The 14,706-nt window shown below is 45.4% G+C and overlaps 1 protein-coding gene across 1 annotated transcript in view; it reads right to left on the bottom strand.

Moving 5' to 3' along the window:
- Positions 1–14,706, bottom strand: part of ABCC2 (ATP binding cassette subfamily C member 2) — a 65,416-nt gene that overhangs the window by 11,502 nt on the left and 39,208 nt on the right. Inside the window, exons 20-29 of the mRNA XM_079793383.1 lie at positions 10,574–10,697; positions 10,167–10,302; positions 9,284–9,503; positions 8,977–9,131; positions 7,409–7,564; positions 5,179–5,378; positions 3,349–3,475; positions 1,492–1,593; positions 914–1,057; positions 34–192 (exon numbers count right to left, since the gene is read on the bottom strand). Coding sequence (XP_079649509.1) covers positions 34–192; positions 914–1,057; positions 1,492–1,593; positions 3,349–3,475; positions 5,179–5,378; positions 7,409–7,564; positions 8,977–9,131; positions 9,284–9,503; positions 10,167–10,302; positions 10,574–10,697 — 1,523 coding nt within the window. The remainder of the gene's footprint in view (positions 1–33; positions 193–913; positions 1,058–1,491; positions 1,594–3,348; positions 3,476–5,178; positions 5,379–7,408; positions 7,565–8,976; positions 9,132–9,283; positions 9,504–10,166; positions 10,303–10,573; positions 10,698–14,706) is intronic.

Raw genomic sequence — 14,706 nt, 5'->3', positions numbered from 1 at the left:
CCCAAGTGGGGCAGAGTAAGTTCTAGAGCTCACCTGGGGGATGATGGTCAGTTTCTCTCGGAGGTCGTGGAGCCCAATGGAAGCGATATCTACCCCATCAATGATGATCTGGCCACCGGAAGCCTCTAGGATTCTGAAGAGGCTGTTGGTCAGGGACGACTTCCCAGCTCCTGTCCTGCCCACCACACCAATCTGTAAAGAGTTCCTTGGCAGGTTAGTTCACCGTGTCATTCATGGTGGACAAGCATTTAGCCCGGGGCAGGTGGAGAGAGGAGGGAAAGATGGCTGTTCCATCCCACCTCCTACGCGTGTTTGCTGAGAACTACGGTGATCGTTGGAAATGGACACATCAGCAGCTGTTACTACAATTATTATTGGAAGGACTGGGCCTGCCATCAGCTGAGAACCAGACCCTGACCTGGACCTCAGCATTCGTCCCCGGATATTTTTTGGCCCTACATCAGACCCCAGGTCCTCAGAGAACAAGGACACCAAACGAGGGTGCAGGACTTCGCAAACCAGGAGAACTAGGCCGTTCTCTCTACAGGGAGAACCTCCACAGGTTGTTCTTCCCAGTTCTTCCCGCAAGCCACGTGCTTCCTGACCTCCTCTGCATGCCCAGCCCTTTCAGGAAATGAGCCCTCCTCAGCTACTGGAGAAGCAATGCTGGCAAGGGGGCAGGGAGGGGCTGAGCAGAAAGCCCTTACAGCCCCGTAAGCCTATTTGATCCCATGTGGCTATCCTGACCTCTGGTGGTGGCACTGTGTCCTTCCATTTCCCCAGGAGAAAGGGCCCCCATCCTGTCACTCCACCAAAGGATGACAGCCCAGAGTCCGGCTGCTCACCACCTCTGTGTCCAACAGTCCTCTCATCACAAGGACTCACATCCGGGCCTTTCTTCAGCTCCACCTACCTTCTCCTGGCTCCTGATGTCACAAGTGATCCCTTTCAGTACCAGATCCAGCTCAGGCCGGTACCGTACTTGGTAGTTGTTAAACTGAATCTCCCCTTTGCTGGGCCAACCGGCTGGGGGCCTCTTCTCAGTCACCCAGGGTGCCTGGCAGGGAGACAGGAGGAGAAGTGCTTTACATGGAGTCAGCTCGCTGAACCGTGCGCATGGGACTCAAGTCGCAGAGCAGTAGAAAGGTAGCAGAGTCCCAGCCACGGGGGCATCTGCATTCAATAGACTGAACTAGACTGGGACTTCCAGAGGTTCCTACCTTACTCAATCAAAGAAACCCACAGGTTTGCTCTGTGGACCTCCAGAGGAAAGCCACCATTTAACTTGGTGTGTTCCAAGACCTGACTTCCCCCAAACCATTTCCTATTCTAAGTTTCAGGAAATTGGGCCATTTGAGTTAGAGCAAGGGAAACTTTTAGGAGGACCTTTGTAGACACACATATAATCTCTAGGCTGGGAGAAGATGCTCTCTCGAGGGATCCACACCTTTTTCTTTGCTTTGTACTTGGGTTCCCCTAATGCCATCTTACCTCATTTTCCACATTTATGTACTCATTTATTCGCTCAACAGCCACAATGTTGGTCTCGATTTCTGACGTCATCCTCACTAGCCAGTTTAAGGTTTGTGTGATCTACAGAAAAACCAGATCACTTCAGGCTCAGAAACCAACAGAACTCGTCAAACCACAAGGTCAATCCAGTACCTACTTTGCACCCAGCTCTATGAGAGAGCAAGCATCATGTAAATAGCAATGTTCACCTCTTTGGGGAGGAATGGAGACCAGTGTATCAAATGACTGGAGGACAACTGTGTGGTGCTCACATGAAAGGGTGTCTGAGCTTGGGCTGACTTTGGGCTGCAACTGGGGCTAGAGAAGCTGGCAGTTGGTGGAGTGGGACCAACACTTGGCTCTCTTGTCTGTAAGCCTGCTGTTCTTTGTGGAAAGGGTGGTGGGGCTTCTATAAACGGGGAAGCAGAAGAAAAGAAACAAGGGCCCGATCAGCGTCGCTCAGTGGTTGAGAGTTGACTTATGAATCAGAAGGTCATGGTTCAATTCCTAGTCAGGGCACATGTTCAGGTTGCAGGCTTGAACCCCAGTGTGGGGTGTTCAGGAGGCAGCCAATTGATAATTCTCTCTCATCATTGATATTTCTATCTCTCCCTTCCTCTCTGAAATCAATAAAAATATGTGTGTTTTTTTTAAAAGACAAAGGTAGGAAAAGGCCTTCCAAAAAGCTGCTGCTCTCAGTTAACAACAGCTCCATTGAGAACCCATCCTTCAAGGTGGGACATCCACATGGGTCCTCATCCTCCTTTACCAGAGTGAACTCCAGGTGCCTTCCTGCCATTACGAAAACTCATCTAACCACCAATAAGAGGGTTGTCATGACCCAGGCCAGGCTAGAGGCTGGGGAATCAGTAGATTCCTCATATGCAGGCTTCTTTCAGGCAAAGACTCAAACCAGGGAGTTTCTGTTGAGTGAATGGTGGTTAGAGAGGGGGAGAGCACGGGGTCGTGGGGACTGAGAGTAACGACTTTGTGTAGGCTGAACCACATGAAGCTATTGGTATTGAATGCTTATGCTTTGGTTCAGAAAAAATTCTCTAATTCTTTGCCCCATCTCTCCTGGGTTATTAAGCCTAGAAATGGGTGGAGGAAGAAGCACAACCCGAGTGGCATTCTGGTGAACTTTCGGGTGCCCGCCGTGACTGCCTTGGACCTCATTGCCTTCTACTGAAGACAGAACCATGTAGAGTGTGCTGGTAGCTATGCAAACCTCCGGTATATTAGTTCAAAAAGATACCATGAAAGATGGCCAAATGACTCATTAAATGGGTATCACTTATTGAACATTTAATATAGTGCCAACCACTGTCTTAGGTGCTAGGAAATAATATCTTAACATTTATCCCCTAGCCACACTGGGCATGCAATATATAGTTTTATTGGACTCTCTGTTCTTTATTAGAATTACCTCCAATTATTCTGTGATCTAAGAAAAACAAACATAGAAGTTATTTGTTCAAAAGACTTTCTGGTTACTGCTATATTATGTAAAAGAAACTAAGTTACTCTCTCTTTTGACTAGAATCAAGCAAAGAGGCAAAGAGACAAGGAACTATTCGATTGAATCATATGAAATTGCTTTCTTAACTCCCAAGGGCAACAACATTTATGTCCAGATGACACTGAAACCTATTTAGGAAGCGTGAAGAGCATGTCCATGGGTGACACAGTAAGAGATGGAGCCAGGGTTTAAACCTCAGTCTCCCCAAGTGCCTCTGGATCTAGAAAAGAATCAGAGCATGGACCTCATGGCATACTCTAGACACAACTTAAGAATAAGTGCACTAATTTAACCAAACCCCCAACCTTCAGACTCACATTGAGTGCATTGGACAGAACAAAGCCCACAATGTCCCCACTTAGGTTCATTTTGTAAATAACTATCATCAAGGATGAAAAGAAGACAATCATGTTCCCAACCAGCTCCAGACGAACTGCAAGCCACCTGTGGGACAATAGAACCAGAGAGGTGTTACTGAGAGGTATCCACTTTCTTACCTTAACCAGCAGCATAGGTGTTTCTAGAACATTCTCAGGGGGCTCAAGTTGGTAGAATGGTATTCTTAGCAGGTACTTCGACTTGACTATACCAGGTGTTCCCAAAGTCTTTCAAGTTGGATTTTAGAAAATAAATTGCATTTTAAAGATACTAGAGGAGTTTCCTAAACTAAGGGAATCCTATGGTTTTCAGTGTCTCCCAAATTTGCCAAATCCTAAGAATCATCTAGGGCAATTGTGAAAAATATACAAAACCACGCAAAAAAAATGTTTGGACTCTTCCCCAGGAGATTCTGACTCAAGGGGCATAGAATGGGGGTCAGGAACCTGCATTTTAAACAAATGTTTCAAGTGCTTTCTTCTGATTAGGCAAGGGAAATAATGCCATAGATAATCCACATGTAGCATCACAGCAGGGCTCAGTGTATCCTGTCTGATTTCATGATTTAAAAAGGTAGAGAAGAAGATGGGGGTCGGGTGGGGAGAGGTTAGGTGCAACTTGATCATAGGGTGATCAACTGCAGAGAACCGAATAGGACAGAGATAGACATAATTTATAAAAATTGACTTTCCTGCCCAGCCGGCATGGCTCAGTAGTTGAGCATTGACCTGTGAACCAGGAGGTCACGTTTTGATTCCCGGTCAAGGTGCATGCCTGGGTTGCGGGCCCAATCCCCAGCGGGGGCGTGCAGGAGGCAGCTGATCAACAATTCTCTCTTATCATTAATGTGTCTATCTCTCTCTCCCCCTCTCCCTTCCTCTCTGAAATCAATAGAAATATATTTTCTAAAATATTGACTTTGCCAAATAAAACGTATTTAAAGAAATTTGAACCAGTAAATCTAGCAGTGTACAAATAAACATGATGCGTGTTTACAATGAGCATCCAACAGGATTGATCTATATGCCCGTTTCCTTCTTGAAACGTACCTAAGAAATCAAATATCTTTACAATCAAATTCCTGACCTCTCCATGTTCCAAATAATACTGAGATCATGAGCCTGCCCTTCAGACCTCAAGACAATGTGGAAGGCACTCAAGAATTTTCACTTCCCCTACAAAACCTTCTTCCTTCAAGGACCTACCACTTGTTGCCAGGGTCTCGTGGTGCCGGAGAAGTGAAGAATGCTCACCTTTCTCGGGAATTCACCTCACAGGGTGTGAACTTGCCATTGGCTTTCCCTGAAAATCCCCAGTCCTCCTCTCTCCAGCTTCTTCTTTTTTCACCACCCTACCAAGAGCTGCCCTGCCTGTGGAGAATCTCACATTCACTCCCAGGGAAGCAAACAGAGAACACCCAGGTCACCCAACACCTGTGTGGAGCCTGGGTCACACAGTGCTCACAGAGGTCGTCTGACTTGCACCAAAGCCCGTGAGACAGGCTGTGTTCGAGCCGTTGTGAAAACACAGAAAATGAGGCTTCCCTTAGGGAGGCGGAGGCAATTCACCTCGCTTGGTGAATGGCAGAGCAGGCACAGGGACCCAGGCTCGGACTCCAAAGCTCATGCTGTCTTCTCTCTGCTTACATAACAGGCGGGCTTGGCTAGAGTGACTTCCATAACATTGGCCATGTCTGTTCCCCCACAGCTAATGTCAAATGGGCAGAACCCCAAAGCACACATTTGGGCAAATACCCAGGGAAGCCTCACCTGTTGGAGATAATCCAGGAATAGACACATTTCTGGTTAGTGTCAATCAACACCTCACTGTGTTTTAGAAATCGCTGCTGGTGCTGAAATGCACGGATGACAGGCAAACCCGACACAGTCTCACTGAAGAAAGAGTAGATTGGGGACCTGGTGACAGAGTCCAAACGTCTCAGCTGGCGGGAAGTGGCCACATAAAATATCTGGACCCCAAAAGTAAGGAGGGAGTTAGTCACACAATCATGTCACATATGCCGCACCGCTTCCCTTGTGACCGTGACCCAATATTCTTCACCCTTTTTAAAAATTTACCTTTATTGTTAAAAGTATTACAGAGGTCCCCTTTCCCCCCCCCACTGACTCCCTCCACCCTGCACTCACCCCCTCCCCAGGCCTTCACTACACTATTGTCTGTCCATGAATTATGCATCCTATATAATAAAGAGCTAACATGCAAATGGTCGTCACGCCCTCATACCGTCATGCCGTAATGGCTCAGACACTCAACACTGGGGAGAGAGGAATGGGGACCAGCCAGGCACAAATGAGCTCACGAGAGAGGAATGGGGACCAGCCAGGCTGCAGCCTGGGAGAGGGACAAGCCGCCAGCCCCGTGGTCCTGGGCATCAGTGGCTGTGCCTGCGGCCCGGGAAAGGGACAAGCCTCATGCCTTGCAGTCCCGGGAGCCAGTGCCTGAGCCTGCACCTGTGGCCTGGCCCGGGAGAGCGACAAGCCGCCCACCCCGCAGTCCCAGGTGCCTGCAGCTGTGGCCCGGGCGAAGCCGCCCACCCATGGTTCCCTGCGGCTCCAGCCAGCCCAGGCGAAGCTGACCCCGGTCCTGGGTGCCTGCGGCTGGCCAGAGGGAGGGAAGCACGGGTCCCAGGTGCCTGCGACTGGCCAGAGGAGGGAATCCTGGGTTCTGGGTGCAGGGCAAGGCAGAGGCAGTTATGGGCGATCAGGCCAGCAGGGGAGCAGTTAGGGATGATCAGGTCGGTAGGGGAGCAGTTAGGGGTGATCAGGCAGGCAGGCAGAGGTGGTTAGGGGTGATCAGGCAGGCAGGCGAGCGGTTAGGAGCCAGCGGTCCTGGATTGTGAGAGGCAGTCAGACATCCCCCGAGGGGTCCTGGATTGGAGAGGGTGCAGGCTGGGCTGAGGGAACCCACCCCTCTGCGTGTACAAATTTTGTGCACCAGGCCTCTAGTATATACATATAAGTTCTTTGGTTAATATCTTCTCACTCATCTACTTCCTTCTGAAATTTGTCATCTGTTGCATGTTTTAATGTCTCTGGATCTATTTTGTTCATCAGTTTATTTTGTTCATTAGATTCCACATATGAGTGAGATCATATGATGTCTGTCTTTCTCTGACTGTCTTATTTTGCTTAGCATAATGCTCTCCAGGCCCCTACATGCTGTCTTTTTTATTTTTTTTAAATATATTTTTATTGATTTCAGAGAGAAAGGGAGAGGGAGAGATAGAAACCTCAATGATGATAGAGAATCGTTGATTGGCTGCCTCCTGCACACCCCCTACAGGGGATGATCGAGCCCGCAACCTGCACATGTGCCCTTGACTGGAATCAAACCTGGGACCCTTCAGTCCACAGGCTGATGCTCTGTCCACTGAGCCAAACCAGCTAGGGCCCTACATGCTGTCTTAAAGGGTAAGGGACCCTTCTTTTTTACAGCTGCATAGTATTCCATGGTAAAAATGTACCACTTCTTTTTTATACACTCACCTACGGATGGGCACTTGGCCATTGTGCTGCTATGAACATAGGGGTGCATATATTTTTATGATTGGTGTTTCAGGATTCTTAGCAGTTCTTCACCTTGATGGCCACAGCCTACATCTGAATAGGACAGAAGCCTCCAGTCTCCCCTCTGGCTAGAGGGATGATGAGAGGGGCCCAGAGGAAGAGGATGGTGGAAAGGTCTGACGTTGGTGAGGAACAGAGCCAACCTCACAGTGGTCTTGGACCTAAACATAAATATGCCCCAGTGGGACTGCTGTTAAGGTGAGCTCTGCTGTGAACCATACACTAATTGGTGCCGATACTTCAGCTTCAGACAGTGGGCTGTGGGCTCCTGGGGATATCCATACAGGAGTAAATGACAAAGATGCTGGAGAGGAGTGAGTGACTAGCAATAAACAAAAGATAAGGTTCGCAGGAAGGAGCCTGGGCTTTTATATGTAGAGAGGAAAGGAGACCCAGCCATTTCCAAACCTACCTGAACAGACACATAAATTATGCCGAGAGGAATGATGATGATGATGAAGACTGGAGTGGCCAAGCAGATCATGAACAGGGTGCTCACGATCCCCAGGAAGCACAGAATCCAGCTGCGCAAGGACGTGGGGAGTGTGTCATCCACGGTGGAAATATCCTGGGGACACGTAATTAGGCGAGATGGTGTGTTAGTGAGTTCCTATGTCATTTTAGATTTTCCTGATTCCAGCAGGAAACTTGCTCAATTCTGAGGTCTCAGTGGCTCCTTCATTTAATCGTTTCATATTCATTTGCAATAGACTGTTCTGCTCACGCTAATAACCAATCTTATTTCTATAATTTCTTTATCGTCCTAAATCCTTCCAAACAGATATGGTAGTCATTCTTTAATAGGTTTGTCAAAGGTTTTTACTCTTTTCACTGAAATTCCCATTTGTCAAATTTATGAAACCATTCATAACCACCCTAAGTTAATAGAGCCTCACAAGGTAAGCCCCCCTATAACCAAATCAATTCAATTATTCTAACTTTACACAGGGCCTAATTCTGTTGAGTACCTAGAACAGAGCCTGGCATATAACAACCTGGCATTCAATAAACATTTGTTTGGAGGTTCCAGTCAAGAAGCCCTGTCATCTCCCCCCGCCCTCCGCCCCCGCCCCAATGAGGAATGGAAAGTTGTTTCCTCTGTAAAGCATAGAGCTTCAAAGGGATAAGAAGCTGGAGATTGAATATGATCCCTGCCCGGTTAGTGTTCTAACTAGAGATAATGAATGGGTCTTACTACCACATCGCCTTTATGTCATGTTGGATATAAATGAGTGAATGAGTGGGTGGGTGGATGGATGGGTGGATGGGTGATTTAATATGCACAGGAATGGATTATATTTTTGGGTTTCCCTTGCCTGTGTTTCTTAGATTGTGTTGATTCTAGGATTAGTAATATGTGAGTATCAAATTATCGAGTCTATATTATCTCTGAAGTGTGCCAAACTGGATAAGGGATAACAGTTTTCTAAGAGAATCCTGAAGAATGGATGACTCTTGAGTCTAATTTACCATTCCCAAAGTCACATCAGAATGCAAGTAACAATATGTCCAGTAATAAAGGACTAATTCTTCTCATCCTGCTTCTACTGCCACCCAGCTATCTCCTGTCCCCACCATCTCCCTAGATAACTTCTATAACTAAACTCAAGTCTCACCTTTTCTCACATTTGCCACCCTCAATCACCCAAACTGAGCTAGTACTTCTTTTCTCTGTCACTCTTTTATACTCTCAGAACACCATTGTTCACATTGTTGTTATTTGGGTTTTATCACATTTTATTACAATCCTTTATTTCCTTGGTTGTCTTACTTACTAGATGGTGAGCTACTTACTCAGTCCTTTATTCATAGGATCTTTGAGACCTCACACAAGGTACTCAAGAAATAATTTGCATGCTGATGGACAAAAGAACTGGAACTACACAGTGTTGCCCAGGGGACATGAGCAGTCTTTCCCTGTCAGAATAGAAAGATTCTCAGCATACAAATGCATAATCTTACAGCCCTTGACATACTTACTCCAGCAAACCTGTTCACAATCCGGCCTATGGGTGTTGTGTCAAAAAAACTCATGGGTGCTCGAAGGATATTGTTCAGCAGTTGCTTGTGCAGGATGTTTGATGCATGGGTGAAACCATAGACACTCAAGATATTTGCTATGAGCACAGCTATACCTAGAAATGGAACCAGTTTAGTCAGCGCTGTGCACATGGATCCCTGAAGTCTTGTGCCTAGGACATCATGGCAATTTTCCCCCCGAGTCCAGGCAAAGTACATTGATCAGAGAAATCATGTAAGAAATGGCTATCATAGCCATCAGTCGTACCTTGTACTAACCCCAGAGCTCCATAGACGCCAATTCTCATGTCCCTCTGAGAGGCAGGATAGTTGGAGGCATTGAAGGTTTTAGAGTCACTGGTCCAAACACTGAGCCAGAGATTGGATCCAATCAAAGCCACAAAACTGGTTACATAGGCAAAGACGATGAAGAAAATTGAACACCATCCTACTGCTTGTAGGTATTTCAGGTAGATGGAGAACTTGACCTGCAAAGCCCCCATCTCAATGTTAGTAGAATTCCTAATGGCTTTTGGTGGAGAATTACCTAGAATACCAATCACAGGGGGTGGTGAAGAGCCTGGAAAAATGGATTGTGGGTAGCAGAATTTGGTGTCTGTGCTTATCATTTCTGCATTGGGCCAGGATAATAATCAATGCTCAAATACAATGCAAAGTAAATAATCATGCAATTAAGAGGGGAAGATAGAAAAATGGAGTGAGACAAATGGAGTTATACTGCAGAGCCTGGAATTTGTTTTAGGAATTTGGATTTAGGTTAAGACCTTAAATTTAAGACCTTACTTTTAACTTTTATTAATTTGAATTGTATACTGAGGTCGATGTATTAGTGTTCTCTGGCTCCCAGAATTGCATCTCAAAGCAGTTTTGTTGTTTGCTCCACATATCAGAATGGAATCAAACACTCATGAAATGTGCTATGAAGATATTCACAGGAACCATGTCATTCTTCATGGAAATATGATTTGATAGAAAGCTCTGCCAACATTTCAATGATGAATTTAAAGATTTGCAAAGCAAGCATAAGACATAGCCCTTTTGTAGATATGTATTCAAGTCATCCAACTTGAAAATGTTGGGATCCCAAGCCTTATATCACATCTAATGGTACTTTTTACTGTTGTATTCACCTTTCCAGTTTGTATGAATTCCTTCTCAATTAATTTTTGTCCTTTCACTAGTTCTTTCTCCTCCTTCGGGGTATTCACAGTCTGAGTTCTCAAGGAGTTTTTCAGGGTCTTCAGACGCCTGCTACTAGACCTAGATCTGAGAAATTGAAAAGGGGGAAGCTTTCCTGAGCATGTAGCTGCATCCCGAGGGTCTTCTTAAAAGCAGATGTCAGTCACTCTGATTGCATCAAAATTCATTTCAGAGCAGGTGGCCTTGGAGAATCACACAGCCCTAACCCTCTTCCCCAGACAAGGAAACAAAGGAAGAGTTGGGAGTGTTCATGGTGTCCACTATCCACATAGAAAAAGAGAATAATCAAGTGGAAATACAGAAGGGATGATGGGTGCCAGCTGAATAGATGACCAACCTGTGGCTAAGTGTTCGATGAAGGCTGTTTTCTCTGTTCATGGTCAAGGGGGCTACATCCTGAGGGACTTCCTCCACACTAGCCATCAGCCCATAGTCATCTTCTTCTCCACTGTCCTCATTGACTAGGAGACACATAAAAGGTTAGAGCGAGTGTGCATAGAGCTCTCACAGCCACATGAACAAGGAGAGAGATGTCTTTTCTGATATTGCTGGGCTCAGCAAGAAATCCCAGATGTACACATAGGCTGGAAATTTTTACTCAAGAAATACTATTTTTGGTACATTTACTCATTGAGAAATACCAGGATGAAGAAGAAATGAGTTAATATTCCACTGGAGAGTAAAATGGTCAAAAGGAGAAAAATATTCCCAGAAGCTTCTAAGTTCCTTTGGAGCAGGAAGGAAGTTTCAAGGGTTATAGTAGACAAACACAGGAATTATAATCTCCAGAACTGACTAAAGAGGTAAGCATAAATTTAAAAATGTTCTTGAAATTCAAATAATTTGACAAACTTTTATAAATTTAAAGCATTTAAAAATCCCTGAAAATAAAATAAAATAAAATGTAAACATAACCTGGGCATCATAATGGTACAGTAAGGATCTCCAGAAATTGTTACCTCCATAACATCAATGAGAATACTGGCAAAAAATTGTCCAAATCAACTTTTTTGTGACTCTAAAATTAGCCAAGAGCTTGCAACAATCCAAGGAACATTTATTTAATAAAAACAACTAAATCTTAGTAAGACTATTAAGTTTTGTGATTATTTAATTTACTACATTCCCATCCCTCTCTCTTCAGATCTGTTGTAGCCTAGAAAACCAACAACCTCATAACCATGGTAACCATGAAAACCAGTAGCCTAGCAGCTGCTGGAGAGAACAGACTGGTTTGGAACTCCCCCAAACACCTCATCACCGGAAAATAATTATTTGACCTGTCTGACAATTCCCTGGAAAACCCCATTCACAGGGCTGGTCTTTATTGGACCTGACTTGGAGCTACCTTAAACAATCAGCAGCAATTGCTTAACATCACAGCTTACTTGTGGTTGTCATAAAAGTTGGGGTAAGAGAGAACCAAGATGGCGACGTAGGTAAATGCCTGTACTTGCTGCCTCCCACAACCACATCAAAATTACAACTAAAATTTAGAACAACTATTATCCAGAACTGCTGGTAAGCTGGCTGAGTGGAAGTACTACAATTAGAGAGGTAAAGAAGAAAGCACCTTGAGACTGGTAGGAGGTGCGGAGGTGTGGAATGGGCTGGGCTGGCACCCGGGTGTGGCACTTTTTTAATCGGGAGGGAGATCGCCTCTGTGGAGGCCGCCTGGAGGAGTGAGGGGTCCCAGCCCCCCAGCCCAGGGTCCCAGAGCTGGGGAAAGAAGTCCCTATGGGCAGTAAGAACTACGGGCTGTAAAAACCAGTGTGGATTGGGGCTGAGTGACACACAGGCTGCTGGAGACCCAGCTGCCCCTCTTAAAAGGCCGGCACCATGAACTGAATTTACAAGCTCCCGCTTCCTCTGAGCTCCAGCTCCGGGAGAGGTTCTGGGGGACCCAGACACATACAGGGAGAAACTGGACTGTCTGGCATTGGGGCAGGAACTCGGGGGCAGCTTTCTTCCAGATGGAGGTGCTCACAGCCATCATTGTTCCCCTGCTGGGACCTCCTGGTGCAGGGCTGACTGGCAGCCATTTCTGTTTGCTTTGCCCTGGTGATTCCCTGAGACCCCGCCCCACCCAATTTACAACCCACCCAAGCTGTGCGCAGCAGTTTTCACATATGAATGGTCTGTCCTTTCTCAAGCTAAAATTTGTCAAACAAGCTGCAGCTGGGTCAGGGAGCCCCAAACCTATCAATAAAAGGCCCAAGACCCAGCACCAGCACCAGCCTGCCTTGCTTCACAGCTGGGCCTTGTCTGGGCACTTCCAAACCCGATACAAAGAAATTTGGAGATCTCTCTGTAGCTCCTATTGGGTGGCCCCAGGCAGTGGCTTACTTTACACCTCCCTGGAGACCCAAGAGCCAGTATACCCAGTGGTCAGTGTGAGACCATACCAGATTACAAATCTTCACATCCATAGCGACACAGTCAAGGGGCAGACTCAGTGAGCACCAAAGCCCCACTGAAGCAAGTCCTGCTCCATAAGGGTATCTCCTGTGCAAAAGATCTCCCACTGTAGTTGCAGCTGGTTCCCACAGTCAATTCCTCCCAGTGACACCAACAGCAATCAAGGTTCAACTACAACAAAACTGTGCACACAGCCCACAAAGAGGTGCATCAAGAATGTCCACCTCAGGTGATTGGGGAGGCTGAGCCACTGGGCCCTGTAGGACACCTACTACACAAGGCCACTCTATCAACTCAAGGAGACTTAGCAGCTACCCAATACATAGACACAAACACTGTGAAGCAGCCAAAATGCGGAGACAAAGAAACATGTCACAAATGAAAAGAAATGGAAGAAAGCAAACTACTGGATATAGAGTTCAAAACCACAGTTATAAGGTTACTCAAGAATCTTCTAGAAACCTCCAAGGAACTTAGTGAGACCTTCAAGAATCTTAGTGAGAATGCCAAAAAAAAATGGAAAAGGACCAGTCAGAAATTAAGCATACACTGGCTGAAATAAAGAATAATATACTGGGATTCAACAGTAGACTAGAGGATCCCAAGAATCAAGTCAAAGATACAAGGAAGCAAAAAACACCCAACCAGAAGAGCAAACAGAAAAAAGAATCCAAAAATATGAAGATAGTGTAAGGAGCCTCTGGTACAACTTCAAGCATACCAACATCCAAATTATGGGGGTGCCAGAAGAAGAGTGAGAGCAAGATATTGAAAATCTATTTGAATAAATAATGACAGAAAACTTCCCCTACCTGGTGAAAGAAATAGACTTACAAGTCCAGGAAGCACAGACTACCCCAAACAAGAGGAATCCAAAGAGGACCACACCAAGACACATCATAATTAAAATGCCAAGGGCAAAAGACAAAGAGAGAATCTTAAAAGCAGAAAAAAAAACAACAAAAAACAAACTAACAAAAAAACCACACACACACACACACACACACACACACACACACACACACACACATAAAACAACAGTTACCTACCAGGAATTGACCATATGATTGTCAGCTGATTTCTCAACAGAAACTATGCAGGCCAGAAGGGAGTGGAGTGGCAAGACATATTCAAAGTGATGAATAGCAAGAACCTACAACCAAGATTACTCTACTCAGCAAAGCTATAATTTAGAATTGAAGGTCAGATAAAGAGTTTCACAGGCAAGAAAAAAGCTAAATGAGTTCATCACCACCAAACCAGTATTATATGAAATGCTAAAGAATATTCTTTAAGAAGAGGAAGAAGAAAAAGGTAAATATAAAAAGTATGAACAACAAAGTGACAACAAATACATATCTATGAACAATTGAATCTAAAAATCAAATGAATAAAAAATCTGATGAACAGAATAAACTGATGAATGGAATAGAATCAGGGGCATGAAAATGGAGTGGACTGAGGATTCTCAGAGGGAAGAGGCTGTGGGGGGGGCGGTGCAGGAGGAGATTAGACAAAGATCTTATATGCATGTATGCATTACCTATGGACACAGACAATAGGGTGGTGAGAGCCTGGGGTGGGGTGGGAACTGGGTGGAGGGGAACTATGGGGGGGAGGGGAGAGGGAAGGGACATCTGTAATAATCTCAACAAGAAAGACTAATTTTAAAAAAAGTTGGGGTAAAAAAGAAGCTGACCAAAACCTTGAAAGAAAAAGCTGGAGAATAAAGTATTCATAAGGAGCTTTGATATCTTCAATATATTTCTGACAATCTAGAATTAGGGCTGTGCACATGCCCAAGGAAAATTTGACAAGACCTTACTCTCTTACCTCTGGCTAACCTTCAGGCTCTGTGCAAGCAGAAAGGCAGAGTTGTGAATTGTTTGCTGGAGTGATAAAGACATGCCCCCACCCTCTACCCCCAGTCTCTCAGAAAAGGCAGAATGATTTATTGGTTTCCAGGACTTAAGGAAATCATGTTCCATCATTAACTGACCCCTCAGCCAACCAAGGATAGACTTCAGTTGCCACATGTGACAAAGGATACAG

The sequence above is a fragment of the Cnephaeus nilssonii genome (genome assembly GCF_951640355.1).
Source record: "Cnephaeus nilssonii genome assembly, chromosome: 16".
NCBI classification, from domain to species: Eukaryota; Metazoa; Chordata; class Mammalia; order Chiroptera; family Vespertilionidae; genus Cnephaeus; species Cnephaeus nilssonii.
The sequence above is the reverse complement of the archived record's forward strand: the minus strand, read 5'-3'. Positions and strand labels throughout refer to the sequence as shown.